We start from the raw sequence: 11649 nt of genomic DNA on the forward strand, positions 1-11649 counted from the left end.
TAATGGTGAATTCTATTGTTAATCTGCTGTTTAATTTTGTTTGTCATCTCATCACTCTTGAGAGTTTTTGAAACTATGATAATCAGGGATATTGGCCTGTAATTTTATTTACTTGTAGTGTCTTTTCCTTGCTTTGGAAATAGGGCCTTCCAAAATAAGCTTGGATATATTTCTTTCTCTTTATTTTGTTGGAAATTTGAGTAGAGATTCTGGGTTTTTTTTAATTTTTGATAAAATTCAGTAGTGAAGCCATGAAGTTCTTGACTTTTCTTTGATTTGAGATGTTGGAAAAATCACTGACTCGATCTCTTTACTCATTGGTCTGTTCAGATTTTTTTTAATTGGAGTCTCACTCTGTTGCTCAGTCTGGAGTGCAGTGGCTCGATTTTGGCTTTCTGCAACCTCTGCCTCCCAGGTTCAAGTCATTCTCCTACCTCAGCCTCCCGAGTAGCCAGGACTATGGGACTGCGGGTGAACACCACCATACCCAGCTAATCTGTGTATTTTTAGTAGAGACGGGGTTTTGCCATGTTGTCCAGGCTGATCTTGAACTCCTAACCTGGGGTGATCCACCCGCATCGGCCTCCCAAAGTGCTGAGAATACACATATGAGCAACCACGCCCAGCCCAGATTTTTTATTTCTTGGTGGTTCAGTTTTTATAGGTTGTATGTCTTTAAAAATTTGTCTATTTATTTTAATTTATTCTTAACCAAACAGGTTCTAAAATATTTGCAAGATTACTCACAGGAAATCTATTTATGACAGAAGTCTTTGTTATATCAAAATATTTACGAATTGGCACAAAGATGAATTATTCAGTGCATATTGTTAAAAGGAAAACAACAACAAAAACAAGATAACTTATTAATGGTACAAAAAAGGGTTAAATGATTTTGGAAAAGTAAGTAGAAAATAAAAGAAGGAGGGAGTAAGAGCGGACAGGAGGGAGGAAGGCAAGCAAGCAATGATGAACTGTGTAAAATTTTCACTAATTAAAATACTGTCATATTGGAGAGGGGCCTGTTAGGCAGCCTTTTGATGTTAACCATGTAATATACACCATGAACAACCTTGTAGAACACACAAGAGCCCCGTCAGAGAACTGGATGGGTCAGGTCTCCCATCCAGTTGCCTTAGGGGTTAGGAACCCTCCCATGTTGTTCTCTGGTTTTTGCTCCTGAGGACATAAACAGCCAGTGTTTCCTCCCCGGATGAATAGAGAGGCCCCTGGGGAGGGTGTGTCTGGCAGCTCACTCTGCACCTGCACCGCGGAAGGTTTTAGATGGTCCCTCTCACACAATAATACACGGCGGCGTCCGAGGCCTTCAGGCTGCTCCACTGCAGGTAGGCGGTGCTGATGGAGCTGTCGGCTGAGATGGTGACGTGGCCTTGGAAGGATGGGCTGTATCTGGTATCAGAGTTCCCAGGATAGATGCTCCCCATCCACTCCAGTTCTTTCCCGGGCATCTGGCGCACCCAGTGGATCCAGTAGCTGGTAAAGCTGTATCCAGAAGTCTTACAGGAGATCCTTAGAGACTCCCCGGGTCTTTTCACCTCTGCTGCAGACTGCAACAGCTGCACCTCGGCAAAGACACCTGTGTGGGAGACACAAAATTTGCATCAGGGGCTCCCTTCTGCCCATTCTTCTCTGTGACCTCAAACCCTGGGCAGGACTGACCTTGGAGAACAGCCAGGATGAGGGAAAGGATGACGGTTGACCCCATCCTGGAGGAGGACAGAAAAGAAAGCACTGAGATCCCAGCTGGGTGGTGAAGGAGACTCACTGTGGAGGAGAGCCCTGGGTTTAAGTGGGGAGGCCCCCACTTGAATTTGCATAGTTGCCGCCCTGGCCTGAAGGGAAGAGTCTACAAGGTTTATAACCCAGAACCGCAACTGCAGAAAAAAGGCTGGCCTGAGCCTCTTGGGAGAGGCAGAATAAGGTCTTAATAATGTCTTACAACCCCCTCTTGTCCCTCTCCGCACTCTTGTCCATGGTCCTACAAGACCCAAACCAGGGCCTCCCTTCTTCCTACCCTTCTCTGTGACCCTGTGAAGGTGATAAATCTAGATGAAATCACGTGTGTTTTAAAAAATGAGAAATAGAACCAGGAAATGCTATGAAGACAAAATTCAAATGCACATATGCCTGATAATAAGAACTACAAAAAAAAAAAACCACCTACTTTCTACTTGCTGGCAATTTCCCATGAGTGCCATTATGGTCTGGGCACCCAGCAAAGGCAGGACCACCCTAGGGCTTCAACAGTCCTCAACTTGATTAACTTGCCAGACCTTCACCCATGCCAAATCACACATTGTTTCTGGTCATTTTGTCTTCTACATTTCTACAGTCTGCCAATTCAACATAAATAGGGAATATTTGTTTAGGTCTCTGAATTGCTGATGGAACTGAAGGGATTGCCATTGCTGCACCCAACTCCTGGTAGTTCTAAGTCCTTTGTGTCAACCCCAGCACCTTCTTGTTTAGTTCTTTCATTTTTTAACATTCATTTTATGATATCCACATTGCTTGGAGGAGGCCCTTAACTATCCCCTGTGTCTGCCCCATTTTCTTGTGAACCATTCTCATTTCCTTATCATCTAAAAGATTCAAATGAAAAGCCAAGGCAATACAAACTACACAGTTTCTAAAATATTTGCCAGATTGCTCACAGGAGTTGTACCTGGGGTGCAGAAGCAAAAGGACTTCTCTTTATCACAGCACAGGCCATGACCTAGGTAAGGTGCATGCGAAGCAATGTCCAGCAGCATCAACAGAAACACACAGCAGCAGGACCTGGATAAGGTGCATGCTAAGCAATGACCGTCGGTATCAACATAAATACATAGCACTATGGCTTCCATATGCAGCATTGGGCTCCTCATCTGGAGAGCCCACTTTGCATTTTAAAGAGAGAAATGGCAGTCTCATTCTCAGGGTAGAGAAACTTTACATGATCGGGATCCAGTGCTTGAGGAAAGCTGTCCCATCAGAAGCATCCTACTTGAGGTTGGGATCAGCTAGAGCCATCTGTGATTTGTCTATTGTGAGCTGTGGGTCCAGCATCCTCCCAAACATGCTCCTCCCTTCTGCAGCACATGAAGCCAAAGAGAATCTGCTACATCAGTCAGTCTCCTAGTCCATTGGCTAATGTTGTTCACGATCTGATGATATCTATTAATGATATCATTCATATCACAAAATGATGCCACTTTCCACACTATCCTCCCTGTTCTAGTTGTCAAGTGGATTCCCCTCCCCAGCCCAAACCCTGGGCTACCATCTGTGTAGCTCTTGTGTGTTGTGTGTTGTTTCTGGACACCTGTACCCTTTGGCGGTGAATGGGAGTCTAGCAGCCTTGGCTCACAGGGCACACTGCAGGGCTGGATGTGCATCTTTTTACTATTATTTTAGCTATCACAGATATGAGTTGCATATTCAGGTTGTTCTTCATTATTTTTACTTGTTCTTGTTCAGGGAACAACTCCTAGGGAGCTGTGTCTGTCGTTTCTAAATTCCATGGATTACTTTCACTTCCTGCTCCTTATTGGAGTGCAAACATCATCTCATGCCATGTGATTCTTTAGCCATCCAGGCACTGAATGTCTTTTATCCTACACTTTCTCATCCTTTGATATTATAAATGCTGTAGACATGTGTCAGTAGTCAGGGTCTTTCTAGCAATTTACACCTCTGATGTAATTGTGTTGAGTGTCCCAAGACCATCCTCAGGCCCCATAATCAGTAGAAATAAAGGACTCAAGACAAGCTGTTATTCTCGTGGGTGCAGCTTTATTATAGCAAAAGAATATGAATTAAAATGAGCAAAGGAACCAGTGGGAAGGCCCTGAGAATCCAGGCACAAGCTCCCAGGTGTTCTTTCCCTGAGGAGTCTCTTGTCCCCAATTCTCCCAGCAGTGATGCATGACAATACGTGTGAAGCATTGTCCACCAGGGAAGCTCACCTGAGTGCTGGTGCCCAGTGCTGTTTATTGGGGCCCATCACAGATGTGTGTGGCACCTGCATAACTGACCTCCAGTGCTCAGACGCCAGCCCCTTCAGCAATAATAGGCATTCCCCATAAGTCATTATGGAAACAGCTAGCATAGTGTGTACCCAGGCTACACACACAGAGACAGAGACACACAAGCAAAAACACATTTCAACTAATAATAATAATCATAATACTAACAATAAAAAGAATAAAAAGGAATGTTTTGGAAGTCATTGCTATGGTTATGACCTTGATGGTGATGATAACTTTGCATACTTAACTCAATGAATTAAGTATGTTAAATAATGTATAGTCTTATAGATGTAATCCTTACCTTAATAAAATGGTTTAAAAATATTTCCAGGAGGAGTATGCCAAAAAAGCAGATATCATCTCCCAGGAGCTGAATATGGACGTGGCTTGAGAAAGCACTTTTTCAGTAATCTTCAGGGTTTGCACAACACAAGCCTGCTCAGTAAACACTTTCCTGTACAGAAGTCCAGGTGAGGTGGAAACAGGCTGTTGGAATAAAAGGCAAGATGCAGAAGAAAAGAGAGAGGAAGTGGTGGACAAGATATGAACCCATGTAGGGTCAGTGTGGATGGGAAGTGCTGCTGAGAGCCTGTGGATGGACAAGAATGTGGACCAGGGACAGCAGGAAAACAAGGCAAGGGGGGTTCTTCCTCAGGCAAACAAGATGTTTCACGGAGGCTGTGATCAGGGGCCATGCACAGGCACAGGTGGGTGCCATGGAGTAGGGGAGCCACTGGGGTATAGACCCAAGACAGAGCATAAGAAATTCAGACATTCCCAAGGCAGCAGGCACAGAAATAATGACTGACAAGCCTCTATCTTGGGCTCCCATCCATATATCAAAGATAAAGTTAACTGATTTTTCCACCTGGGAAGAAATGACTGAATCTCTGAGTGAGGAAGGACATGAGTGGTGCTGCCAGGGGAAGCAATGCTGGACCTGCCAGCAACCCTCATCCCCTCACACTGCCCTGCATGTCCTCCCATCCCCAAAGCATGGAGGTTCTCATCCTTGTCCAGTGGTGGGAGCCACAGTCAGTTCCTAGAACCCTCAGGGGGCTTCCTGACATGATCAGCTGAGTCTAACAAAAACATGGCATTTACGATCAAATTCTCTATCTACATGTCACCAATGTGTTTATGAGGCTTTAGAGTAAATGAAATAAGTAAGTGAAAAATAGACTTTACAAGCAATAGAAAAATCAACAAACCTAAGAGTTTTTTCTTAAAAAAGGACAAATTCTTAGCTAGATTAAGAGAAGAAGAAAGAATCCTTTAATAACTAAAATCAAAAATAATTCAGAAAACGTAAGAATTGATAAAACTGAAATTTAGAAGCAATTAGAGATGATTCCTCTGACATTGTTCAAAGTTGTCTCAATCCTTCAGGTAGTAACGGCATTTCTTGTCTCAGAACCCAAGAAGAGTCCTGAAACACACAATTACTTGTTTAAATTATCTTTATCACTCTCTGATAAAATACTCACACATAATAATCTAGCTGCATGAAGATAAAAAATAACTAGTTTGAAATTAGAACAAGTCCCAAGTAAATCAAATTTAGCATGTGGTTCATAATGTGATAGACAGTAGACATGGCTGAATACTAAGAATGTGTTCACATCTGTTTTGTGTGAAGATCAGGAAAATATTTTGTATATTATTTAGGTAAGAGCCCCATTGAGAGCACTGATTTAAGATTATATATTGGTGGGTAATACCTCAATAATAAAAGTAGAGGTTATTAACCTTTAATTTGTATTACTAGTACAAACTTTCATTCAGGATATATCCTTCTATGTGTTATGAAATCAACTCAGAAGGCAGAAAACATTGCACTTATTAAAGCTTTTTAATAAATTAAAATTATAATTAAGTATATATGTTTCTAGATGGTGTACAACTTAGGAATATTTTTAACAGAGAGGGTTCTTATGTCTCCTGGAGATCCTATCAAAATGGACAAGGGAAGAAACTCCCAGATGAATTTCTACCTACTAGAGAGCTGATTAATATAATTTTTTGAGTTACTATTTTTTATTATACTTTAAGTTATGGGATACATGTGCAGAATGTACAGGTTTGTTACATAGGTATATATGTGCCATGGTGGTTTGCTGCACTCATCAACCCATCATCTACATTTGGTATTTCTCCTAATGCTATCCCTCCCCTAGCTTCCCCACCCCCTGACAGGCCCCTGTGTGTGATGTTCCCCTCCCTGTGTCCATGTGTTCTCATTGTTCAATTCCCACTTATGAGTGAGAACATGCGGTGTTTGGTTTTCTGTTCTTGTGTTAGTTTGCTGAGAATGATGGTTTCCAGCTTCATCCATGTCCCTGAAAAGAACATGAACTCATCCTTTTTATGGCTGCAGAGTATTCCATGGTGTATATTTTCCACATTTTCTTTATCCAGTCTATCACTGATGGGCATAAGGGTTGGTTCCAAGTCTTTGTGATTATGAACAGTGCTGCAATAAACATATGTGTTCATGTGTCACATAAGACGCAGTAGAATGATTTATAATCCTTTGCTGATATACCCAGTAATGGGATTGCTGGGTCAAATGGAATTTCTGGTTCTTGATCCTTGAGGAATCGCCACACTGTCTTCCACAATAGTTGAACCAATTTACACTCCCACCAACAGTGTAAAAGCGTTCCTATTTCTCCACATCCTCTCCAGCATCTGTTGTTTCCTGACTTTTTAATGATGGCCATTCTAACTGGTGTGAGATGGTATCTCATTGTGGTTTTGATTTGCATTCCTCTAATGACCAGTAATGATGAGCTTTTTTTTTCATGTGTCTTCTTTTGAGAAGGAAGTGTTCATATGTTTCGCCCACTTTTTCATGGGATTGTTTGTCTTTTCCTTGTAAATTTAAGTTCTTTGTAGATTCTGGATATTAGCCCTTTTGTCGGATAGATTGCACAAACATTCTCCCATTCTGTAGGTTGCCTGTTCACTCTGATGGTAGTTTCTTTTGCTGTGCAGAAGCTCCTTAGTTTAATTAGATCCCATTTGTCAATTTTGGCTTTTGTTGCCATTGCCTTTGATGTTTTAGTCATGAAGTCTTTGCCCATGCCTATGTCCTGAATGGTACTGCCTAGGTTTTCTTCTAGGGTTTTTACGGTTTTAGGTCTTATGTTTAAGTCTTTAATCCATCTTGAGTTAATTTTTATATAAGGTCTAAGGAAGGGATCCAGTTTTAACTTTCTACATATGGCTAGCCAGTCTTCCCAGCACTGTTTATAAAATAGGGAATCCTTTCCCCATTGCTGTTTTTGTCAGGTTTTTCAAAGATCAGATGGTTGTAGATGTGTGATGTTATTTCCGAGGCCTCTGTTCTGTTCTATTGGTCTATATATCTGTTTTGGTACAAGTACCATGCTGTTTTGGTTACTGTAGCATTGTAGTATAGTTTGAAATCAGGTAGCGTGATGCCTCCAGTTTTGTTCTTTTTGCTTAGGATTGTCTTGGCTATATGGGCTCTTTTTTGGTCCCATATGAAATTTAAAGTAGCTTTTCCTAATTCTGTGAAGGAAGTCAATGGTAGCTTGATGGGAATAGCATTGAATCTATAAATTACTTTGGGCAGTATGGCCATTTTGGCAATATGGATTCTTCCTATTCATGAGCATGGAATGTTTTTCCATTTGTTCGTGTCCTCTCTTATTTTGTTGAGCAGTGGTTTGTAGTTCTCCTTGAAGAGGTTCTTCACATCCCTTGTAAGTTGTATTCCCAGGTATTTTATTCTCTTTGTAGCAATTGTGAATGGGAGTTCACTCATGATTTGGCTCTCTTTTTGTCTATTATTGGTGTATAGGAATGCTTGTGATTTTTGCACATTGATTTTGTATCCTGGGACTTTGCTGAAGTTGCTTATCAGCTTAAGGAGTTTTCGGGCTGAGACGATGGGGTTTTCTAAATATAAAATCATGTCATCTGCAAACAGAGACAATTTGACTTCCTCTTTTCCTATTTTGAGTACCCTTTATTTCTTTCTCTTGCCTGATTGCCCTGACCAGAACTCCCAATACTATGTTGAATGGGAGCGGTGAGAGAGAGCACCCTTGTCTTGTGCCAGTTTTCAAAGGGAATGCTTCCAGCTTTTGCCTGTTCAGTAAGATATTGGTTGTGGGTTTGTCATAAATAGCTCTTATTATTTTGAGATACTTTCCATCAATACCTGGTTTATTCAGAGGTTTTAGCATGAAGCGGTGTTGGATTTTATCAAAGGCCTTTTCTGCATCTATTGAGATAATCATGTGGTTTTTGTCATTGGTTCTGTTTACGTGATGGATTATGTTTATTGTTTTGCATATGTCAAACCACCCTTGTATCCCAGGGATGAAGCCGACTTGATCCTGGTGGATGAGCTTTTTGATGTGCTGCTGGATTCGGTTTGCCAGTATTTTATTGAGGATTTTTGCATCGATGTTCTTCAGGGATATTGGCCTGAAATTTTCTTTTTTTGTTGTGTCTCTGACAGGTTTTGGTATCAGGATGATGCTGGCCTCATAAAATGAGTTGGGGAGGAGTCCCTCTTTTTCTATTGTTTGGAATAGTTTCAGGAGGAATGGTACCAGCTCCTCTTTGTACCCCTGGTAGAATTCAGCTGTGAATCCACCTGGAAGTGGTCTTTTTTTAGTTTGCTATTATTAATTACTATTAATAATATTATTATTAGGCTATTATTAATTACTGGCTTAATTTCAGAACTTGTTATTCATCTATTCAGGGATTCTATTTCTTCCTGGTTTAGTCTTGGGAGGGTGTATGTGTCCTAAAATTTATCCATTTCTTCTAGATTTTCTAGTTTATATGCATAGATGTGTTTATAGTATTCCCTGATGGTAGTTTGTATTTCAGTGGGATCAGTGGTGATGTCCTCTTTATCATTTTTTTATTGTGTCCATTTGATTCTTCTCTCATTTCTTCTTTATTGGTATGGCTAGCAGTCTATCTATTTTGTTGATCTTTTCAAAAAACTGTCTCCTGGATTCATTGATTTTTGAAGGGTTTTTCCTGTCTCTATCTCCTTCAGTTCTGCTCTGATCTTAGTTATTTCTTGTCTTCTGCTAGTTTTTGAATTGGTTTGCTCTTGCTTCTCTAGTTCTATTAATTGTGATGTTAGGGTGTCGATTTCAGATCTTTCTTGCTTTCTCTCATGAGCATTTAGTCCTATAAGTTTCCCTCTAAACACTGCTTTAGCTGTGTCCCAGAGATTCTGGTATGTTGTGTCTTTGTTCTCATTGGTTTCAAAGAACTTGTTTATTTCTGCCTTAATTTCATTATTTACCCAGTAGTCATTCAGAAGCAGGTTGTTCAGTTTCCATGTAGTTGTGCGGTTTTGAATGAGTTTCTTAATTCTGAGTTCTAATTTGATCTAATTTGAGAGACTGTTATGATTTTCATTTAATCCAAATGCTAATGGAAGCTAAAAAATTTGATTAAATACACCAAACGCTCTAGCTCAATCTAGTTTATAATATTATCTAACCATGGAGAGCATTATCATTGTTCATATAAGACAGAATGAATCCTACTCAACAATCTTCTAGGAATGTTTTAAAAATGGCATCTCTACATAAAAATGATCAAATCTTTAATAAAATGTAAAACTCCCTTGGCCAAAGGTTCTCCCACTAGCACTATGGAATCATGTTCCACTCCTCAGGGTGCATCAGTTATTACCCTATGACTTGGCAGCTAAAAGGCCCATACGTTTATAGAGTTTACCCCCAGAGATCATCATCTTTGTCCTATTGCATGCATGTGTTACAAAATACTGAAAGTGATTCCTGTGTGATATCCACTCCAATCATGAAGAGTTTGAGGCTGCCTTTTTGTTACATCTTTTCCACAGACTCTTGTGATCTTCAGCAAGGAAATTGGAAGGAACATCAGCAGAAAATACTGCTCTTGAATCATATTGGAAGGAATCTTATCAGATACTTTTAACTACCTCGCTGCAGAAAATATTCAGGCAGTTAATTATTGGGTTCATGTTTTACAACTAAAGAATAAATTCAGGCCAGATGGAGTGGATCATCGCTATAATCACACCACTTTCAGAAGCAAAAATGAGGGAAATCCCGTGAGACGAGGCAATCGAAGCCAACCTGAGCAACATAAAGAGATGCTATTTCTCTGAAAAAATATTTTAAAGAATAAGCAGGTGAGGGGTGGCGTTCCCCTCTACTTCTAGATACTCAGGAAGCAAAGATGGGAAGATTATGTGAGCCAGGGGTTCAAAATTACAGTGAGCTTTGATCATACAACTGTTCTTCAAACTGTGCAACAGGGTGAGAGCCTGTCTCGAAAAACAAATAAAAAAGAATTAATAAAGAATTCCACACAACTGTAAAGCTACTCAAATAGGAGATATTAAACTGAGTATCCTTATAGATTCTCTGGCGTTTTGGATGTTTTTAAGCAGATAGCTGGCCTAAGACCTGCAGAATAAGCTGATAGTCCTTTGTTGTGAGAAGCTTCCACCCAAGACATTAGACCAGGACCCCTGTCTAATTCCCCAACCCCTCCTCCTTTTTCTCAATATTCTTTGCTTATATTTATAAAGTCATTGCATTCCTGTAGACCTCCATGTTGTCCACCTGCATTGAACCCTTATCTTTTTGCTTATTCATTATTTTTATTCTTGCTACATAGAATAAGTTGTCACAATATTTTTGATGCATGACTGCTGAGGACTTAAGGCTCACTCCTCTATCATCTCCTCTTTTGTCAAACAAGGTGAATCTAGTTTGCAATCACAGGAGCTTCTTCATATGATGCCATTGGGAGTTTCAAACCCTATAAACCCCTTTCTGTGAGTGGGAAGCCTCACTCTGACCCCACCACCAAACCATTATAAAAACCCTGAGTCAGTCTCCATTCCTCTTTTACCAAGCCATTTTAGACAGTCCTGAGAGAACTGCCCTGCTCTCAGCAGACACCTCTACAGTGCAGATAATAAACCTCTCCATATTCACTTGCTCTGAGTGTACGACTTCATCAGACATAACATCCACACTAAATCTCAGTTGAGATCTCTTGACTTTGCATGGTGTCAAATACTACTGATGCTGTGAGCTCAGTGTCACGGTTTCTATCAACAGGACACACTGGATTCCTGAAACAACTCCAGGATAGAGCTGGACATATGATACGCATTGGCTTTGTGTCCCCACCTAAATATCATCTCAAATTGTAATCCCCACATGTCAAGGGAGGGACCAAGTGAGAGGTGATTGGATCATGGGGGCAGCTTTCCCATGCTGTTCTCATGATAGTGAGTTCTCACAAGACCTGAGGGTTTAAAAGTGTATGTCACTTCTCTCTCTCTCTCTCTCTCACCTGCTGCCATCTGAGATGTGCCTTGCTTCCCCTTCACCTTCCACCATGATTGTAAGTTTCCTGTGGCTTCCCCAGCTGTGCAGAACTGTGAGTCAACTAAACCTCTTTTTTCATAAACTACCCAGTCTCACGTAGTTCTTTATAGGAGTGTGAAAATGAACTAATACAACATGCCTGGTGGGTTTGATAAACTTTCTTAATGTCGTAGAATTAGTCCATTATTTTGCTGTATTCTAATGTTTCTCTAAAAATACAG

At 40.6% G+C, this 11649-nt stretch overlaps 1 gene segment (V, D, J or C); it reads right to left on the reverse strand.

Annotated features, from left to right (window-relative positions):
- Positions 1–1280: 1280 nt before the first annotated feature.
- On the reverse strand, positions 1281–1726 carry LOC100984127 (immunoglobulin heavy variable 5-51-like). The segment is given in 2 exon segments: positions 1281–1597; positions 1681–1726. Coding segments are annotated over 2 exon segments (363 nt in total).
- Between the last annotated feature and the right edge of the window lie 9923 nt (positions 1727–11649).

Source organism: Pan paniscus, chromosome 15 (assembly GCF_029289425.2).
Source record: "Pan paniscus chromosome 15, NHGRI_mPanPan1-v2.0_pri, whole genome shotgun sequence".
Classification (NCBI taxonomy): Eukaryota; Metazoa; Chordata; class Mammalia; order Primates; family Hominidae; genus Pan; species Pan paniscus.